This window comes from Macaca thibetana, chromosome 11 (assembly GCF_024542745.1).
Source record: "Macaca thibetana thibetana isolate TM-01 chromosome 11, ASM2454274v1, whole genome shotgun sequence".
Taxonomy (NCBI): domain Eukaryota; kingdom Metazoa; phylum Chordata; class Mammalia; order Primates; family Cercopithecidae; genus Macaca; species Macaca thibetana.
In genome coordinates this window covers 60435052-60456339 of record NC_065588.1, presented here as the reverse complement: position 1 = coordinate 60456339, position 21288 = coordinate 60435052, and the positions used below count along the sequence as shown (strand labels likewise).

The 21288-nt window shown below is 40.9% G+C and overlaps 3 protein-coding genes across 4 annotated transcripts in view; 2 read left to right on the top strand and 1 right to left on the bottom strand.

Moving 5' to 3' along the window:
* The window catches only part of C11H12orf56 (chromosome 11 C12orf56 homolog), a 116416-nt gene extending 100185 nt beyond the window's left edge, over positions 1 to 16231 (top strand). The window contains exons 9-13 of one of the 2 annotated variants that reach the window (XM_050748419.1): positions 4680 to 4803; positions 7078 to 7152; positions 7465 to 7539; positions 10353 to 10531; positions 13723 to 16231. In XM_050748419.1, the coding sequence (XP_050604376.1) occupies positions 4680 to 4803; positions 7078 to 7152; positions 7465 to 7539; positions 10353 to 10531; positions 13723 to 13828 (559 nt within the window). In that variant the 3' untranslated portion in view covers positions 13829 to 16231. Of the gene's footprint in view, positions 1 to 4679; positions 4804 to 7077; positions 7153 to 7456; positions 7540 to 10352; positions 10532 to 13722 lie in introns of those variants that run through there. The other variant, XM_050748420.1, reaches the window with a different exon arrangement.
* PPM1H (protein phosphatase, Mg2+/Mn2+ dependent 1H) overlaps positions 1 to 21288 on the top strand; it is a 1465797-nt gene that overhangs the window by 50112 nt on the left and 1394397 nt on the right. The window lies entirely within an intron of this gene.
* On the bottom strand, positions 2690 to 3264 carry LOC126930873 (40S ribosomal protein S18-like). The gene has a single exon (XM_050748431.1). The coding sequence runs from the start codon at positions 3199 to 3201 to the stop codon at positions 2743 to 2745; it is 459 nt and encodes a 152-aa protein (XP_050604388.1). The 5' UTR covers positions 3202 to 3264; the 3' UTR covers positions 2690 to 2742.

Here is a 21288-nt window from a genome sequence, read left to right as displayed (position 1 = left end):
CTTTCTATTTCCAAGTTGAAAAAAATCATCCTTACCTCTGTCATAAAGTTATTTATTTATTTATTTATTTATTTATTTATTTATTTATTGTTGTTCTTTTTCTTTAAAAGCATTGCCTTCAATTGTTTTGTTTTAACTTGGTTTGATCACATCAGCCCTCCTATCAAGGTTCTTTCCTGATATTACCAATTCTTTTCATGTCATTTAATACATATATTACATTGCTATAGTAGAGTCTGGTTGTAATATTAAATTTTCTCAGCCAGTTTTTATATCCCTAGGGTCAAATCATGTGACCCATAGTATTATGTAGCCCAGGAAATATCTAATAAAACTGTATTCGTTTTCTTTTTTATTTATTTATTTTTTCGAGACAGAGTCTCGCTCTGTTGCCCAGACTGGAGTGCAGTGGTGTGATCTCGGCTCATAGCAACCTCCACCTCCCTGGTTCAAGCAATTCCCCTGCCTCAGCCTCTCAAGTAGCTGGGATTACAGGTGTGTGCCACCACACTCAGCTGATTTTTTGTGTGTTTTTAGTAAAGGCGGGGTTTCACCATGTTGGCCAGGCTGGTCTCGAACTCCTGACCTCAGGCAGTCCACCCACCTCAGCCTCCCAAAGTGCTGGGATTACAGGCATGAGCCACCACATCCAGGCTCTTTTTTCTTTTTTTGAGACGGAGTTTTGCTCTGTTGCCCAGGCTGGAGTGCAGTGGTGCGACCCCTGGGTTCAAGCGATTTTTGTGCTTCAACCTCCTGAATAGCTGGGATTACAGGCTCGCACCACCACCACGCCCTGCTAATTTTGTATTTTTAGTAGAGATGGGGGTTTCACCCTGTTGGTGAGGCTGGTCTTGAACTCCTGACCTCAGGTGATCCACCCACCTTGGCCTCCCAAAGTGCTGGGATTACAGGTATGAGCCACCGTGCCCAGCCAAAACTGTATTAGTTTTCTATTGCCACATAACAAATTATCACAAACTTAGTTGCTTAAAACAACATGCATTTCTTATCTTACAGTGTCCATGGATCAGAAATCTGGACACAGCTTAACTGGATCCTTTGCCCAGGGTCTCACAAGGTTTCAGTTGAGGTGTTGGCCAGGCCATAGTCTCATCTGAGGCTTGGGACTCTCTTCCTAGCTCATTTGGGTGGTTGTTGGCAGACTAAATTTCATTACAGCTGTGGGACTCAGGTGGCTTTTTTCTTGGCAGGAGAGTATCTCTTTTTCAGGGCTCACCTGATTAGAGCAAGCCTACTCTGGATAATCTCCTTTTGACTAACTCAAAAGTCAGCCAATTAGGGGCCTTTATTATATTCTCAGAATCCTTTCACCTTTCCCATTTCATATAACATAATCACAAGAGTGACAGACAAACATACTCAGAGGTATTGCCCATACTTAAGGGGGAGGAATTTGATAGGGTTTGTACCAGCAGGCTGGGAATTTTGGAAGCCATGTTAGATTTCTGCCCACCACAATAACATAGACTGACTTAGGAGACTATGAATGTGGCCTTCAAAGTCTGTATTTTTTAAGATATTGTAGTACATTCCAAATCCATACATTGGAAATAGTAACAACCTAAACAATAAAGTATTAAACTGCTGGGACTCTTTAAGGCTGTGATGTCAATCCTCTAAGTCATCTATATTTTCAGGATGAAACTACTATTTTGATTAAAATTTCTTCTATCTATTATTGCCCTAATGGATTTTAAATTGAATTGGCAGAAGAGGTGGATTTCAAATTAAATTCCATTTGGGTAAATAAAAAAGCAGTTAATCATTTCAGCATTTTCCTCTTTATTATTTTCATGAGTGGAGATTTTATTCGTTCCACATACTTTGCTGTAACTTTCTTGAAATGTGCCATATTTTTTCATATCCTAGTATTGTTAGGGTTGAATTCATATGTTATCATAGCAAGTGACCCATAGTTCGGGAGTTCTTTTTCTTTGCGTTGGATGTATGATACTTTGAAAATAAGCTGTTACTGAAAATAAAGGACTATAATTAAATACAACAGTGAATGGAATGCCAATTCAAACAATATCAAGAAACACTTCTAAAGGGAGTGTTCTGTTGATTTTAAAAGGGTCTTCTAAAAGTAAGATTGGCCATTTTAAGTAGCCTGAATAAAACATTATTAAATACACGGTAGGGTATATCCTGCTTTTGTGAGAAATGTACTAACTGACATGATTCTTCTTTCCAAATATAAGAACTAGATTTGCTTTTTGACTTGGAGAAAGGAAGGGCATTGTATTTCTACTAGAGTGCAGGTTAATCATGAGCTTCTAATCATGGTGATGATTTAAATGATTGTAAAAAGATTAGAAAGCCTCAGATCCTACTAAATAAGGATATTTATACTCACTCTCCTTTATTCCATTATGAAAGGAATGCTTATGGTTATGGAAAACTTTTGTATAGTCTTATCTTTGAATCATTTTATTACTCCTACCCCTCAAATCTACTCTGACATTGCCTTCAATTAGACAACTGAGTTTTTAGCAGTCTGCCTTCAGCTCCTTTTCAACCATACTGGGGTTGTACTACTCAATAGAAGGAGATAATGTTATTAACTCAGCTCATCAGGATGCACATGTAACATTTAAGTGAGTTATCAATGGACAGTACCCCACATTGGAAAGGAAAAGATCTGAGGTTTTTTGAGATCAAACAAGCATTTTTTTTTTTTTTGATATATAAACTATTTATTAACAGACAAGGCCTACAGACTTATTTCTTCTTGGACACACCCACAGTGCGGCCACGGCGGCCAGTGGTCTTGGTGTGCTGGCCTCGGACACGAAGGCCCCAGAAGTGGCGCAGCCCTCTATGGGCCCGAATCTTCTTCAGTCGCTCCAGGTCTTCACGGAGCTTGTTGTCCAGACCATTGGCTAGGACCTGGCTATATTTTCCATCCTTTACATCCTTCTGTCTGTTCAAGAACCAGTCTGGGATCTTGTACTGGCGGGGATTCTGCATAATGGTGATCACACGTTCCACCTCATTCTCAGTGAGTTCTCCCGCCCTCTTGGTGAGGTCAATGTCTGCTTTCCTCAACACCACATGAGCATATCTTCGGCCCACACCCTTAATGGCAGTGATGGCAAAGGCTATTTTCCACCGCCCATCGATATTGGTGTTGAGTACTCGCAAAATATGCTGGAACTTTTCAGGGATCACTAGAGACATGGCGGCAGCACAAGCGGCGGCGTGTAGGCCTCCTGTGGAAGCCAAACAAGCATTTTAAGAAACGGTAGAGTTGGGTGCGGAGGCTCATGCCTGTCATCCAAGCACTTTGAGAGGCTGAGATGGGCAGATTGCTTTAGGCCAGGGGTTCAAGTTCAGCCTGGGAAAAAAGTAAGACCCCATCTTTATGTTAAAAAAATTTTTTATTAAAAAAAAGGAATGCTGTACATTATTAACAAAAACCAAGGAAAGGAAGCAAACTTAGTGTCCAGCAATGGGTGAATGGATAAAGAAAATGTAGTATATATACACAATGGAATATTATTCAGCCATAAAAATGAAGTCTTGTTATTTGTGACAACATGGATGAAACTGGAGGATATTATGCTAAGTGAAATAAGCCAGGCACGGAAAGACAAATATGAGTTTGACTTTTGAGATCATGCATGATCTCACATATATATGGAATCTAAAAAAGCCAAACTCATAAAAACAGAGAGTGTAGAATGGTGGTTGTCAGAGGCTTAGGGGCGGGGTGGAATTGGGAGATATTGGTCAAAGGGTACAAAACTTCAGTTAGACAGGAGGAATAAGTTCAAGAGATCAATCATACAAATATGGTGACTATAGTTAATAATAATGTCCTGTATACTTGAAAATTGCTGACAATAGATTTTGTGTTCTCACTATATAAAAATAAGCATGTGAGGTAATGCATATGTCAATTCACTTGATTTATAAAATATGTACACATTCTATAGTATATACGTATTTCAAAACATCATGTTGTATACCATAAACATATACAATTTTTATTATCAATTTAAAAAAGTAAAAACTGAAAGTGGTCGCTCAAGCCTGTAATCTCAGCTACTTGGCTGAGGCAGGGGATCACTTGATTCCAGGAGTTCAAGACCAGCCCGGGCAACATCATGAGATACTGTGCCAAAAATAACCCAAGCAAACAAACTTAAAAAAAAAAAGAAGAGCTGCATACTGTTGCTTTGTCCCAGAGATACACAGTGCATATTAGCATATAAAGCCTCTGAGAAGTTCTGTAGTAAACACATCTGATGAACTTGGTTTAACCAAATACCCTATATCTCCTTTGACCACAGAATCTATTTTAGCTATAATATTGTCTGGAATTAGCAATCCATAAAAAGTCCTTTGGAAAATAATGCTATAATTGAAATTACCCAAATCGCCCTTAAATCCAGATTTTCTAGTCTTTCTAAGCTATGTGAACTTCTAGAACTATACTCGCTCTGAGCCAGAAGACCAAGCAATTATATTTTCATTAAAATTTTTTATCTCTAGACATTCATTTGCATGTCCAAGGGTCCAAAACTTCAGTCAAAGATGGTCTGCAATGCTTCATTCTTTTAAACATAATTATATTCAGTGTTTGTAAACTTGGCATCACCATTTTTCTTCTCAACACTTTGCTCATTAATTGCCTTTTATTTATTTTTTTCCAGGGGAACACTATTTAATCTCTTGGTAATTTTAATTAGTGAGCCTCAGATTCCAAAATCTTGTCCTGTGTTTGATATCCAGTTGGTGGCTGATTCAGCTTTAGTCAGAATGTCTTTTGATGCTGAGGTGAGATGAGAATTTTTGGGGTAAACTATTATATATTGGGGCCCTGGCTTCTTTTAATGTGGACCATGACACCGTAGAAACAGAAATATAATTAAACCAAAGAGTAGATCTTTTGTCATTAACCTCAAAACTTAGAAAACTATTCCGTCTAAAGTAGATTTAGAGATTTAGAGGGTCAAGAAAAAGGAAAAAATAACTATTCAGTCAATATTAATATATCCATTTTATATGTCTTAAGGTATGTATATTAAGGAAAGTAATCAGCATTCCTTATAAATTTGATAAATCTATTTATATCTGTCTCTGTACAAAATATGATGTATATGTAATTCCATAGCAGGGGTCTAATAGGTGAAAAATCACTGTCTTAGAGATTTTAAGGTTAACTCTCATACTTTACCATTTTCCCACCTATATGAACAGTATAAATTCTCAGAAAGAGTTACTTATTTTTCTAAGGTTGTACCAAAACATTAGAAATATCAAACTGCCTAGAAGGCACACCTTCTGAGAGAATAAACCAACTTATTATTAGTTTATTTTGAGCCAAGCTAACAGATTTTTAAAAAAAAGATGGAACATGATTTGATAGTTCTTAAATATATGCTCAGAATTATGTTTTAAAAAACTCATTTAGTCATTCAGTAATTTTTTTTTTTTTTTGAGAAAAGGTTTCACTCTGTTGCCCAGGCTGGACTGCAGTGGCACAATCTCAGCTCACTGCAGACTTGACCTCCCAGGCTCAAGTGATGCTCTCACCTCAGACTCCCGAGTAGCTAGGACTACAGGCACGAGCCACCACGCCTGGCTAATTTTTGTATTTTTTGTAGAGATGGGGTCTTGCCATGTTACCCAGGTTGGTTTCAAATCCCTGGGCTCAAGCGATCTGCCTGCCTCGGCCTCCCAAAAGGCTAGGATTACAGGCATGAGCCACCACATCCGGCCACAATCAGTAAATATTTATTGAGCATCTGTTATGAGCAAACAACATGCTAGGCAGTAGGGTCAAAACAGTAAGCAAAACAGACATGACCCCTGCCTTCATTAGTTTCTACTCTGCTGGGAGAGACAGACGTTATTCAAATATATCCATGAATATATAATCACAGACTCCATATAGAGAGTCTCCAATATCACTTTCAGTGGTGGATTAGGGATTAAAGAGTGGGGTAGAACCAAGACTCAGATAGGCAGGGCTATTAAGGAGCTAGTGCTGTAATCTAGGTAAGAAATGATATGGGCCAGAGGGAAGCACTCCTTGATCCCCAAATGAGACTAGTCCTCCTTTATAGAGCTCCCTTAACTTCCTGTACATTTCTTTCATAGCTCTTGTCTCAGTTTATAATTATGCATTTGCTTATTTGATCATTTGATGTTTGTTCTCCAACTAGACTGTATGTTCCATGAGGGCAGGTCTCATGTCTGTGTTGTTCTCCCTTGCATCCCCAACACCTAGCACGGTGTCTGATGCATATTTGTTGAATAAATAAATGAAGAAAAGAAGAAAAGGATGTAAAGAGGAGTTTGGAATTCTTGAGAGGAATGAAATATCTCTAAGCCTTCTATTTATCCATCCCACAGAAGGAATCTTAGTTTAATTTGGGCATAAGCCTAAATTCTCCAGAGAATCTCTCACCTCAACTCTGGGGGGCGTATTTCTACATTCTTGAAAGGAAGTAGGGTTGTTGATCTGATTGATTTTGCAAATCAAGTATGCAATTTTTTGTAGTAGTATTCTGTAGGCCAACCAGGGATAATGGCTTGCCTTTGAATCCCAGCTACTCAGGAGGCAGAGGTGGGAGAGTCGCTTGAGGCCAAGAGTTCCATACCAGCCTGGGCAACAAGCGAGACCCTGTCTCTACAAAAATAAAAAATCAAAAATTACCTGGGTGTGGTGGCACATACCTGTAGTCCTAGCTACTGGGGAGACTGAGGTGAAAGGACTGGTTGAGCTCAGGAATTTGAGACCAGCCTGGGCAATATAGTGAGACCTCATCTCTACAAAAAATTAAAAACATAAAATTAGCCAGCATGGTAGCTTGTGCCTGTAGTCCCAGCTACACAGAAAGCAGAGGTGAGAGGAATGGCTTGTGCCCAGGAGTTGGAGGCTGCACAGAGCCTTGACCACAGCACTGCCACCTGGGTGATAGCATGAGACCTTGTCTCGAAAAAAAGAAAAAAAATTATTGTATAAGTACCTAAAGGGAACCAAGGGAAATTATCATTTTCTGACTTGGTTTATGACATTGCATTGATTATTCTTGAAAATTCTAGTTACAGAAGCTTATTCTGGAGTATACAAATACCGCTACAGCACTTTTATATGAGATACTTCTTGTCTTTCAGCAGGTACAATTTTTAAAAATTATATTTTAAAATATTTTATGTAACCATAAATTATGTGACTATTATATATGTATATTATGCAATTATGTTATATGATTAATAATATACCAAAAATGCTTGTATTTGAGATGGTCCCCAAAACTGGTTGACTTCAATGATATGACCTTTGCTCTTAAGTGCTCATCTAGTTTATTTTCCAAAACTGATTTTAAAGATTCGATTAATCAGGATAAAAACGTATTTAAGAATGAGTATCCTTTTATATACAACTTGAACTTTATGAATATAACTTGTTTATTTCCTTGAGTCTTTTAGGGAAATCTCGGATTGGGATCCACAAAGTTTGCTATTAGCTGGATGATGTCCTTTCTACAAAGCTGTCCTCCCATCGTAAGTATCTAGAAGTCAAAACGAAATCACCCCTCAAGCCTAATTAAGCAGATACTCTTGTGCTTAATTAATAAAACACACATTTTTCCCTGTGATGTAATCAAGTTTATCAACCAGAAGCAAAGTGTAAATTTGACAGTTTATTATTTAATTGATAAATTGTTTTTACATTTGGGACCTGAATGTTTAAGGCACTGAAATTGTATCTTAAATGGGAACGTTATTTCATGAAAAACTCTAAGATATATGTGGAAAACAGAATATTAAATTATTAGCTGAATAATTAGGTAAAAAGATAAATTCTTACCTTAAATAGTGAGCGTGAATCTAACACTTGGGATCACTTGTGTGCTCTGTCCCACAGACACCATCCTAGTTCCTATTATCACCATTTCTTTCCTTGATACTACAATCACATCTCAATGGTCTGTCCCTGTCTTCCCACCAGATTACAGGCTGAGGGATCCATTTGAAATAAAAATCTGATTGTCGTCCCTTGCTTCAAATCTCTCAATAACTCTTCCTTCTTAATAAAGACTAAACTCCTTAACATGGCCTACAGGGCCTGCGTGCTGTGGCCGACAGCCTCCTCTGGTCCCTCAGCCTCCCTGCTGTGTGGGTCTCTTGCTCACCATCTCTCTCCCCACCACCGCCCGGCTCCCCACAGCTGCATCACAGGACCTGTACCATTGCATCTGTCTCTCCATTGGAAATGCTTTTCCCTCCCTTTTTCACCTGGTCAACTTCTACTCATCCCTTAGGCCTCAAGGCCCCTTCCTGGGGTGGGGCAGTGGAGGATGCTTCTCTGTCCCCCTTGACAGGGGAGATTCCCTCATTAGAGGCACAAATAGTGCATGGCATGGTGTCCTCTTCCTCTGCTTTATAGGTCTCGTCACTGTTGCAGTTTACATTTGTTTGTGTTATTATTTGCTTCTGCCGTGTCACAGCCATTAGCGCCCACTCATATTCTGTCTCTCTCTCCTTCTGGGCACATGGTGGGACTGCACTTCCCTCTCCATGTGAAATCGGGGGGTGGGGGGCGGTCTCTGTTGCTGCTTTGGCTAATGAAATGTGAGCAGAACTGGCTTCTGTCACTTCTGGGCAGAAGCTTTAAGAGCCAGTGTGTGCCACCTGGCATTCTCTTTTCCTTTGGCATAGCACCCACAAGGTGGCTGCTTTGCCCACTGATGGCCAAGAGTAACTACAGTGAGCAGAGCCCTGCAGACCCCTCTGGGACTGAGTCATCAACCTTTGCTGTTTCAAGCAAAGCGTTGGTCTTTTGGGAGGTTTGTTACCACAGCATAATCTAGTCCATCATGACTGATACACTCTCTTTCTCTTCCAACAGACTGCCAGTGCTGTGAGGGTAAAAGCTCTGTCTGTTGTGCTAGGCACACCATAAATGTTCAGTAAAATATCTGCTGAATTAATTCTAGTAAAGGCTTTATCCCTTAATCTCTTCTTACCTCCTCAAACTTATGCACTCAGTCAACAAACACTTAATTGGAAATCTCTTCAAAAGAGTAATCTAAACTAAATTTCCATTGCTAATGGGCACGAGGCAATATGTTCTCTTTTTTTTTTTTTGAGACAGAGTCTCGCTCTGTTGCCCAGGCTGGAGTGCAGTAGTGCTGCGATCTCAGCTCACTGCAACCTCCACCTCCCAGATTCAAGCAATTCTCCTGCCTCAGCCTCCCAAGTAGCTGGGATTACAGGTGCCTGCCACCATGCCTGGCTAAGTTTTGTATTTTTTAGTACAGACGGGGTTTCACCATGTTGCCCAGGCTGGTCTGGAACTCCTGACCTCAGGTGATCACCCACCTTGGCCTCCCAAATTGCTATTACAGGCATGAGCCACTGCGCCCGGCCTGTTCTCTTTCCATATATGGACATGCATCTGTTGGACCGTCAGTGGTCCCCTGCCGTTTCTCTAGAGTGATGTTGGGTCTATCCTATGGGATCTAGACTCTCTTGTCAGATCCTTATGACATATGTTTACACAAAGCTGGCTGGGGTCAGAGGGTACATTTGTCAGTAGAACAGCCAGCTGCCTTCTACGGAGGTTGAGCCCATGAACTTGTCTTCCTCAGTAGCACACAGGCCCCAACCAATCTCAGACCACTTCACAGAATGTTTGAAAATTACAGACATTCACAGCAATGGCAGCTCATATGTGCAAGATGCAAGACCCCTTTGTTTTCTGTGTGGTGGTTGCAGACCCTATTACATGAACTGGTGTGTGGAAATCTGGGTTTTACAGGCTCCATGTAACAGGGAAGTTTCTTTTTATTTATTTATTTAGTTTTATTTTTTTACTTTTGGAAGCTGCATGGTATTTATTTATTTGTTTGTTTATTTATTGGAGATGGAGTCTCGCTTTGTCACCCAGGCTGGAGTGCAGTGGCGAGATCTCGGCTCACTGCAACCTCTACCTCCTGGGTTCAAGTGATCCTCCTGTCTCAGGCTCCCAAGTAGCTAGGATTACAGGCACGCACCACCACACCTGGCTAATTTTTGTATTTTTAGTACAGATGGGGTTTCACCATGTTGGTCAGGCTGATCTCGAACTCCTGACCTCGTGATCCACCCACCTCAGTCTCCCAAAGTGCTAGAATTACAGGCGAGAGCCACCACGCCCAGCTTCCTCCTATACTTTTTATTTGACACTGAACAACATTTCAATGAGTAACATTGCAACAGTGGTGTTAGGGTAGTGAGGGCTTCAGTCTAGATTTGTAGTTGAAGCTCCAGCTAAAATAGTTGCTTTTGTGGGTGGCACTCAGCCTACATGTAACTGTATTTTCCTTGTCTAGATTACTTTTGTGGCCAGTATTGTGAAACAAGTAGTGAGGGGGCTTTCAGCTTCATTTCAGCTGCTAACTCCCTGCCAAGCAGTTCTGTTGTACCAGCAATTTTACATCCTCAAGAGCTGTCTGCAGCACAGCAGGACTCTAGCTGAGTATATTAAGAATAACTACAGAGAAGAATTCAGGTAAGAAAAAAAGTCTGAATCTAATCTGCAGTAAGATTTCACTCATTTCTGAGTTCATGCAAACCTGCATCGTGGTCCAATACTTAGAAGATTAGGTATTTATGAGGGATTATTATTATCATCATTTTGAGATGGAGTCTCGCTCTGTCACCCAGGCTGGAATACAGTGGCGCAATCTCGGCTCACTGCAACCTCTGCTTCCCAGGTTCAAGCAATTCTCCTGCCTCAGCCTCCTGAGTAGCTGGGATTACAGGCACCCGCCATCACACCTGGCTAATTTTTTTGTATTTTTAGTAGAATAGAGGGTTTCACCATGTTGATCAGGCTGGTCTCGAACTCCTGACCTGATGACCCGCCCGCCTCAGCCTCCCAAAGTGCTGGGATTACAGGCGTGAGCCACCGCACCCGGCCTATTTTTGTTTTTAATAATATTTAACTCTGATCTGTGAAAATTGTAGGATTTTGGGGACCTCTAAGAACCATTGCCATTTGAAGTATATTCCCAGGCCAGAAAAGACTAGTGAAACATGAAACTCTCTTTGAAGAACAGTTTGTCACTCATTGTCTTTATTGTAGTTGCATCTCACAGAAGTAGTACTAATTTTAACCTGCTTTGAGTAATTAAGAGTAAATAAACTTGGTTGAGTGCAGTGGCTCAGGCCTGTAATCCTAGCACTGTGGGAGGCGGAGGCGGGCGGATTACTTGAGGTCAGGAGTTTGAGACCAGGCTGACCAACATGGTGAAACCCCGTCTCTACTAAAAATACAAAAATAAGCTGAGCATGATGGTGCACGCCTGTAATCCCAGCTACTTGGGAGGCTGAGGCAGGAGAATCACTTGAACCCAGGAGGCGGAGGTTGCAGTGAGCTGAGATCATGTCAACGCACTCCAGTCTGGGCAATAGAGGGAGACTCCGCCTCAAAAAAAAAAGGTAATAAACTTCACTGAAGAGGATAATAAATTATGGATTGTGACTTACAATTGAGCTATTGGACAGAAGCAATTGATAAAGGAGTAACAATTAATCAGCATGGTTATCAGGGGTTTGTTTTTTTCACTTACCCCCTCTCAGTAACAGAACAGTAAGAAAGAGCAGTAACCAGCATTGGCTTCATCTGCCAGCCTGTTCTCCTGCACCTCAGGGGTTCCATTTCTATTTATAGGCTGCCAAAGCCAAGTGCACTTAGCAGTGCAGCCCTGCGTAGCACCTATTAAAGAGAAAACCTAGGTTGTCTCTGACTTAAGATGAAAAGAGTGCAGCAGACATAACTTTGTCACTTGTTTGGATGAAGATGTAAAAGGATGTGGAGACATGAATTATGGCCTTAGATTGCCTTTTTAAAAAAAACTTCAGTCCAATTTATAGACTTTTTTGTTTTTGGAGACAAGGTCTCATTCTGTCGTTCAGGCTGAAGTGTAGTGCTGTGATCTCGGCTCATCACAATCTCCGCCTCCTGGGCTCAAGCGATCCCCCCTCCCACTTCAGCCTCCCGAGTAGTTGGGACTACAGGCATGCACCACCCCGCCCAGCTAACTTTTGTATTTTAGTAGAGATGGAGTTTCGTCATGTTGGCCAGGCTGGTCTTGACCTCCTGGCCTCAAGTGATCCACCTGCCTTGGCCTCCCAAAGTGCTAGGATTACAGATGTAAGCCACCACACTCAGCCATGGACTTTTTGTCTTCCGTGAGGTGTTCCATTCTGACTCCCATAAAAGGGATTTGTTTGGCTCTGAGTTGGTCCAAACAATCCAATTCCCATCTCTTCCCTCCTGCACCTCCTCACTTAAAAAAAAAAAAAATATATATATATATATATGTAAATTTCACATAATATGAAATTTACCATTTTAAAATATACAATTCAGTAGTTTTTAATATAATTTACCATATTTTGCAACCATCATAACTGTTTAATTGCACACCATTTTCATCACCTCAAAAGAAATTCAGTACCCATTAAGCAATCATACTACATTTTCTCCTCCTCCCAACCCCTGGAAACCACTAATTTATTTTCTGTTGTGATGGATTTGCCTATTCTGGACATTCTATATAAATGGATCATATAATATGTGGTCTTTTGTGTCTGACTTCTTTCACTGAGCTTGTTTTCAAGGCTCATCCACATTGTAGCACACAACTCAATTTTTTAAAACTTAGATACGAACATCTGAAAATCAGGACAGCTGGCAAAGTGGCGTCACACTTGTAGATGACAACAGTTAGGCAGAACTCCTGCAGCTACCCCCTTAGGTGCATCATGTACTGTTTAGTTTGCCACCATCTCCTCTCTCTCATGCTTACTCTTACCCCCTAAATTACATTACTGGTAGCCATTTAGGTTTGGATTCTTGTTTTAAACTAGTGTTTTCAACTCACATTGCATAGGAAATACCTGAGTAACTACAGGTTGAGCATCCCTAAACCAAAAATCCAAAATTTGCAATGTTCCAAAATCTGAAATCATTTGAACACCAACATGATGCTCAAAGTAAATGCTCATTGTAGCACTTCAGATTTTACATGTTCATATTAGGGATGCTCAACCATTAAGTATAATGCAGATACTCCAAAATTTGAAAAAATCTGAAATCCAAAACACATCTGATTGCAATCATTTTGGATAAGAGATACTCAACCTATTAAAAAAAAATACTGATAATCAGGTGTCACATGTAGAAATTCTGTTTCCATTTGTCTGGGGTGGTACCAGGGCCACGGGATTTTAAAGATAAAGCTCTCCAGGTGATTCCAGTGTGCACTCAGGGTTGAGACCCATTCTTTTAAGTCATCCAAGGGGATGATTGAAGGCCTTCTCATTTTTGCCTCTTCCTCTGGCCATTCCTAGGCTTTTATTGAGGCCGTGGGGATGAGCTCTACTCTTCCTTCTTGACTTGGCCCTAGTAGTCACCACAGCTCGACCCTTTCATTTCAACTCCTCACTGTGCATTGCCTGATAAACCAAGAAGCAGGAGCCTCTGCTCATACTGTGGTGAGGACAGTCCACATGTCAGAGATTTTCTAGGTCACAAATGAGGGAGATTGGAGGGCTGAAAATGCTGCCCAAGTCTTGTGGCTTAGACTCCCACACCCAACAACCCTAGCCAGTGAGTGTGAATGTACCCATGCGACCAATGTGAAAATTCTTGGTTTTAAAGCTCTCTATTTTGTTTCTTTTTATGATTTGCAGGTACTTTATTCACATGCCAGCCTTGCAGAAAAGGCTCCCATTGTGTTACCCCATTACTCAACATACCACTCAACTTTTTCATGAAGTTCTGAAATTGATTGAATAGAAACAATGTACACAATGTTAATAAGAGTATAAAATGTTAATCAAGAGTCAACTTGATATTCACGAGAAACATTTTTTGATTTGTTTAATATCTGGCTATCTCTGAGTCCTATAAACAAAGATTTTAATTGAATGTTCCATCAATACCTCTCTATGAGAAGTTTAAAATTTTTAAAAATAAATTTGCTTTATTATAAGTGTGCAAAGATCATTATACCATTGGGCAAAAGAGCCATTTCTCTATTAGAGTAGTTCTTCAAACTCACTCTTGCCACAAAATAAACCACTATCCATCAAGACACAGGAAAAAGGAATGCAGGGATTTAGGAATGCTACACTTGCTTCTCTTCAACCTTAGCAGCAAAAGCAAGAAAGTTCTCAAAATGCTCCTAACAATAGTTCTGTTGCCTTAAGCAATAGGATGCTGGGGAGTGTGAGGGCCTGAGGCACGGGCATTCAAGTTCTTCTCAAGGTGTTTTATCTTCTCAGCTCGGGCACAGTGTCCTTGGTGAAACCATGCCAGGGACAGGAGCATGCTCTTCACCCGATTCTGTACACAGAGCCACCCAAAAACCATGATTTCGACTAGGTTCTTGGAGCCCACTATGTCTACCACCAGCAGGGCTTGGTGCATCCACGCCATTTCTAGAATTACAGCTTTGTCTGGGCCTAGGGTCACTCACCCAAGATCTCGTCCGCCAGCCACTCCTCCAGGTAGAACACCAAAGGGTCTCTCAGTTTCTGCACCAGAAACCACCAGGGCTGGATGCCAGAGTTTTAAAATCTGCTACAAAGAAACCTACATCCACTCTTGCATACATAAAATGGTGCTAAACATTAGTGTTTCTCAAGAAAAAAAGTTTCTAAGACAAAAATCTATCAAGGGAACAGAAGCCTATGAAGAGTGAATACAGAAAATATAATCTGGTGAGTTTCTCTGGTGTAATAATGGTGGATGGCGTGAAGCCATGAAATATCCTGAGATAAACTGTTGTGGGGAGTATAAGCTACAGAGTGATTATATGAGAAATGCCGAGCAATAGGATGACACCCTCCTCCTTCACCTGTACAAATTCTAGTGACAAAAGTATTCCTGGAAGAATGAGCAGAACACAGGCATAGCTGTATAGAATGTCACTTCCTCTTTTATCATAGGGAAAGAAGCTTGGACTTCAACAAAATTAAGTGCGTGGTGCCACTCTGTTTCAGGCGTGTGTAGGCTAATTTGTGTAGTCCCATAGAGTCTCTATGAAAGACAAATTTTCCATGAGCAGTTATGGCTCTCCCACAACTATTTAAAAACTTGTCTTTACTATATTTTATGCCATAAACTAATTTAATTCCACAAATACTTAACTTTGGCATCACTGTGAGGTGTTGAATTTGGACTTCTAAGAACATAGAAACTGGACTCTCCATTCAACTTATTATGACTTGAGGCAGGATCAGAGAAAAATCTACTTCCAAAGAAAGAGTTCCTAAGCCAGATTTGCCTGTGTTGGGCAGTGGAGATAATTACTAGGACATTTTATTCCTGGTTCTGACAAAGCCAAATGACCAGCTATTTGACTTCAAGCAAGTCAGGCCCCCTTTCCAGGCCATATCTGTTTCTTCCTGGGCTTCCTCTGCTATGTGGAAGGGTGGGGCCGATGTTCTCAAGTTCCCTTCCAGCTCTAACATTCTCTGCCTGTGACAAGACATTTCACACTCTGAAATGGAGTATTGTGTTTCTCTGCTATCTCAGCTCAGTGGATGATTTCGCACTAACTTCAAGTAATCCTGAAAGTTTCCCTTTCAGCTGTCACCAGCCATCACCCCATAAAGTGTCCAGGCCTTTTCCTTCATTAACCAATGAAGAGTCCAAGTTTTCTACCCTCCATTTTGGTGGCAGAAAGAGGAGCAAAATGGTGTTTTTGAGTGTCCTGGCTGTTAGATGGGGGATTATTTTCAAGAGATGGTCAATCAAAGGAATATGAAAAGATTCTTGGAACACAGGCAAGAATCACCTCAAACTGGACAAAGAATGTACTGGTGAACCCACAGGATGACAACGAGAGGATCAATTCAGTTCTGCCTCAGCTTCTAAGCGGTGCCCTGGATCTGGGCTAGTAGCTGTGCAGGCTCTGGTGAGGGCTTGGGGTGTCTCTCCCATGTGATTTCTGCCTCCTCTCCCACTCGTCTCTTTGCCCCGGGATCTTACTTTATTTAATCTCTGGGAGCAAAAGCTCTGTCAAAATATATCCGGATCTTTTCATGTTGGGCTAAAGTCAGTGGTTTTTTGGAGAGCTAATAGTTGAACATTTGTCACCCTGATTTTCTTCAGTCTACTCTGTATAACTCTTGTCTATTCATTTGCACAGTCTGGGACCAGAAACTAGTAATTCGAAGGATTAGCCAACCACTATTCTTTTCTGTTGTGTGCTTTTTGTTTGCATTGTTGTCAAAGGCAAGAAAAATCACAGAATGATCCATCTCTATTAGTGCTCAGATACATTTAACATTTTAACTAAATATTGACCTCACCTACAAAATAATTATTTTTCAAGAAATCTGATTGTAGACAAATTTGACTATGAAGATCACATAAATAACTTTTTAAGAATTCAAAGGCTTGCCAAAAAGACAAGTACACATGGACAGTTTTCAAGCCAGGGTCGAGATTCTAAACCCTTTGGCCACCTTTATAATACAAGCATTGACATTTACCACCCCTATCTACTCCCACAGTCACCAGCTCTACCATTTAAAAATATAGGTAGGCCAGGCACTGTGGCTCATGCCTGTAATCCTAGCACTTTGGGAGGCTGAAGTTAGTGGATCACAAGGTCAGGATTTCGAGACCAGCCTTGCCAGCAATGGTGAAACCCTGTCTCTACTAAAAATACAAAAATCAGCCGGGTGTGGTAGCGTGTGCCTGTAGTCCCAGCTACTCAGGAGGCTGAGGCTGAAGAATCAATTGAACCTGGGAGGCGGAGGTTGCAGTGAGCCAAGATCGCACCACTGTACTCCAGCCTGGGTGACAGAGCAAGACTCTGCCTCAAAATAAATAAATAAATAAATAAATAAATAAATAAAATATATATGTAAATAGGCTGGGCACAGTGGGTCACGCCTGCAATACCAACACTTTGGGAGGCCAAGGTAGGTGGATAGCCTGAGCAATGGAGTTCAAGACCACAATGGACAACATGGTGAAACCCTGTCTCTACTAAAATAAAAAATTAGCCGGGTGTGGTGGCATAAACCTGTAGTCCCAGCTAATCGGGGTAGGCTGAGGCACGAGACTCACTTGAACCCAGGAGGCGGAGGTTGCAATGAGCCAAGATAGTGCCATTGCACTCCAGCTTGGGCTACAGAGTGAGACTCCATCTCAAAAAATGAATTAAAAAAAATAAAAATATAAAATAATTTTAAAAATATATGTAAATAATATATAGAGATTATATGTAATTATATATACTTATAATTTTAAAATTTCATCTATATATAATAGGGGGTAAGAACACTGGTTTTGAGGCCAAAATGGTTTAAATTCCAGTTCTGCACTAGTTTTGGACCTTAGGAAGTTACTAATATTTGCAAGCTGCAGTTAAAGCAAAGACAATATAACCTATTGCATAGGGTGTTAGGAGATTTAAATGAAAACATAAATGCTTTAGCACACAGCATGGTGTCTGACTTGCAGTAAGGACTTGGGGTATATATTGTTAAACCTAACAAAGCTAGGTGAGTATTGCCTTATTTTTTTAAACCAATCTGAGGACCAGCCACTATACTCATAGAACCCCTGATCTATAGAGCACTGGAGAACAGATTCATTTAAAAAAAATTTTTTTTTTTTTTGAGACTGAGTTTTGCTCTTGTTGCCCAGGTTGGAGTGCAATGGCGCGACCTCGGCTCACTGCAAACTCCGCCTCCCAGGTTCAAGCAATTCTGCTGCCTCATCCTCCCAAGTAGCTGGGATTATAGGCGCCCACCACCATGCCTGGCAATTTTTTTGTATTTTTAGTAGAGATGGGGTTTCACCATGTTGGCCAGGTTGGTCTTGAACTCCTGACCTCAGGTGATCCACCGACCTCAGCCTCCCAAAGTGCTGGGATTACAGGTGTGAGCCACCGCGCCTGGCCTGACAAGTGACTATTTTCACTGCTTACCACCGGGAAAGAGTGTTGGCTCTAATTGGCGCCATCAATGGAAAATCTATATGGAAAATACTCTTTCCAACGGTAGACAGAAAGCTTTTTAGTTCCTAAACTTTTTTCAGCCTTTGACTTGAACAGGTAATTACTAAGTGACCAAACTGAAATAGCCATTCTTTACTTACAGAGTTCCAAACGGATTCACAGGTAGTGTTAGAGAAGATACATGAAGAATTTCTTTTCTTTTTTTTTTTTTTTTTTTGAGTTTCGCTCTTGTCCCCCAGGTTAGAGTGCAATGGTGCAATCTTGGCTCACTGCAACCTCCACCTCCCGGGCTCAAGTGATTCTCCTGCCTCAACCTCCCAAGTAGCTGGGATTACAGGCACGTGCCACCATGCCCAGCTAATTTTTGTGTTTTTAGTATAGATGGTTTCACTATGTTGGCCAGGCTGGTCTCGAACTCCTGACGTCAAGTGATCTGCCCGCTTTGGCCTCCCAAAGTGCTAGGATTACAGGCATGAGACACCGCACCTGGCCAACTTTCTTGATTTTTACTGAAATCTAGATATTCTAGCTACTGTTTAAAGAGGGAAAAGCCTGAAGTTCTTATAACTGATAGCGTATTTTACATAATTTCATATTGAATCTAACTCACTGGTGGTAACACTTTTAATTTTGTATGGAAATGCTTGAGAGGACATTAATAAATATGCTATAAGGCAGCTGATAAGCATACTGAAAGCTTGTTGGCTGCTAAGCTTCAATCCGTGCCATTATATTTTTTCTGAGGCTAGAACCACTTGTTTTATATTTAACATATTTGCAAATTAGAGAGGTTCAGTGATAAATATGGAAGAGAAGCTGAAAATTCTTGATGAGATAAATTTGATGTTTTTTTTTTCTTGAGATGGGGTCTTGCTATATTGGCCAGGCTGCAGTGCAACAGCTACTCATAGGTGAGATCACAGCACACCACAGCCTCAAACTCCTGGGCTCAGGCAATCCTCCTGCCTCGGCCTCTCGAGTAGCTGAGACTACAGGAACATGCCAGCATGCCAGGTTCATGGTGGGAATTTTTGAACAACTCTTGATAGTGTTAAATTACTGTCTGATTGCTCTTTGTTCACTGGATTTGCTTCTAAAATGCAGTACAGGCTGGGCGTGGTGGGTCACGCCTGTAATCCCAACACTTTGGGAGGCCGAGGTGGGCAGATCACTAGAGGTCAGGAGTTTGAGCCCAGCGTGGCCAGTATGGTGAAGCCCTGTCTCTACTAAAAATACAAAAATTAGCTGGGTGTGGTGGCAGCACCTGTAATCCCGGCTACTTGGGAGGCTGAGGCAGGAGAATCACTTGACCCAGGAGGCAGAGGTTGCAGTGAGCTGAGATTACACCACTGCACTCCAGCCTAGGCAACAGAGCGAGACTTCATCTCAAAAAATAAATAAAAAATAAAATAAAATAAATGCAGTACAGGCTTGTAAGGTCAACTTGAATTTGGGTATCGATAGTAGGGAGACAGCCATTCTCCATGTAGTCAGACCAAGCACTTCTCTGTATTTCCGTGCCTTGTGAATCTGAAGCTTTTGTCATTTTGGGGAAGGCAACATGATTCCTTGGCTAGAAATCTGGGTAGTGTTACTTTTGGGATAAGATGCTATGTCAGACCTTGTTCTTACTTGTCATCAGACTTTTGGCGGGTTATTTTAAATCTTCCAGCACCTTTATTTTGTAAACTATAAGATAGTAAGAAGCCTACCTTAAGGGTTTTTGTGAATATTAATTAATTTGTACATAAACATCTAATTCTATGGTTACTATATATTAGGATGACCCATATAGCATTGTCATTTTCAAGTCCAAAAATGTTGGGATCTGCAATTCCGTATGGTTCAAATAAACAGCAAGCCCTCAATAAACGGTAGCTATTATCTTAACAGAAATACTCACTTGCTTAGTGACCTTGTACTTTAAATATACAGTATATAGTTTATTCTCATTTCCCAAGTAGTTTGACACTTTGTTACAGCATGGCTTATTCTTGCACAGATTTGCATAAACCATACATCAAGTCATAGAGTTCACTTACAAATTATTGTGTGGTTATAACATACCTAAACATGTTCAGAATGGAATTAATTTTCTTGATTGCCTTATGTGACAGTAAAAGTCTGTTCTTCCACTAGTCTCTCCATCTAAGTGAATGGCACTCCATTCACTCTACTACTCAAAAGAGAAACCTGAGAGATCTGTTTCCTCCCTTCTCTTTATTCCGCAAATGTAACCCATCAGTGCTTACTGGCAATTTCTTCAAGATATATTCCTGATCTACTGACTTCTCATAATTATGGCTATTACCCTAGTTTGAATCTCCAGCACCTACTGTAATAGCCTATTTAGTCACTTTTGACCCCTACAATCCATTTTCTAAAGGGACAGTTGTCTTTTGAACATGGAAATCAATATAACTTCTGAGGTAATGAATTTAAATCTTTTTTTTTTTTTTTCTTTTAGAGTCAGAGTTTCACTCTTATTGCCCAGGCTGGAGTGCAATGGTGCGATCTCGGCTCACTGCAACCTCCACCTCCTGAGTTCAAGCGATTCTCCTGTCTCAGCCTCTCGAGTAACTGGGATTACAGGCACCTGCCACCATGCCCAGCTAATTTTTGTATTTTTAGTAGAGACGGGGTTTCACCATGTTGGCCAAGCTGGTCTCGAACTCCTGACCTCAGGTAATCCGCCCTCCTTGACCTCCCAAAGTGCTGGGATTACAGGCATGAGCCACCGCACCTGGCCAATGAATTTAAATCTTTGCACTGCTTTCCATTATCCAGGAGTAAATCCCACGTCCTTACCACGGCCTTCAAAGCCCTTAATGACCTGACCCATGATTATCTCTGTGACCTAATCCAAATCATTCTCCTCATTTGCTGCTCCCCAAACACATTGGCCTTTGTGCTATTCCTTCAAATAAACACCCCAAGCTCTTTCAGGCCCTGGAAATTTGTACTAGTAAATATTTTATCCCTGATCTTCAGCTGTCACTTCAAAGAGCTTCTTTGATCACTCTACAGTAGCATCCCACCCACCTACATTACCTTTTAACGTTTTTTGTTTACTTGCTTATTCTTTGCAATGTGAGAATTTCAGGATGTAAGCTCCATGAGGGTTTGACCCTTCTTTGTCTTGTTCAATACTTTTTTTTTTTTTTTTTTGAGACGGAGTCTCGCTCTGTCGCCCAGGCTGGAGTGCAGTGGCCGGATCTCAGCTCACTGCAAGCTCCGCCTCCCAGGTTTACGCCATTCTCCTGCCTCAGCCTCCCGA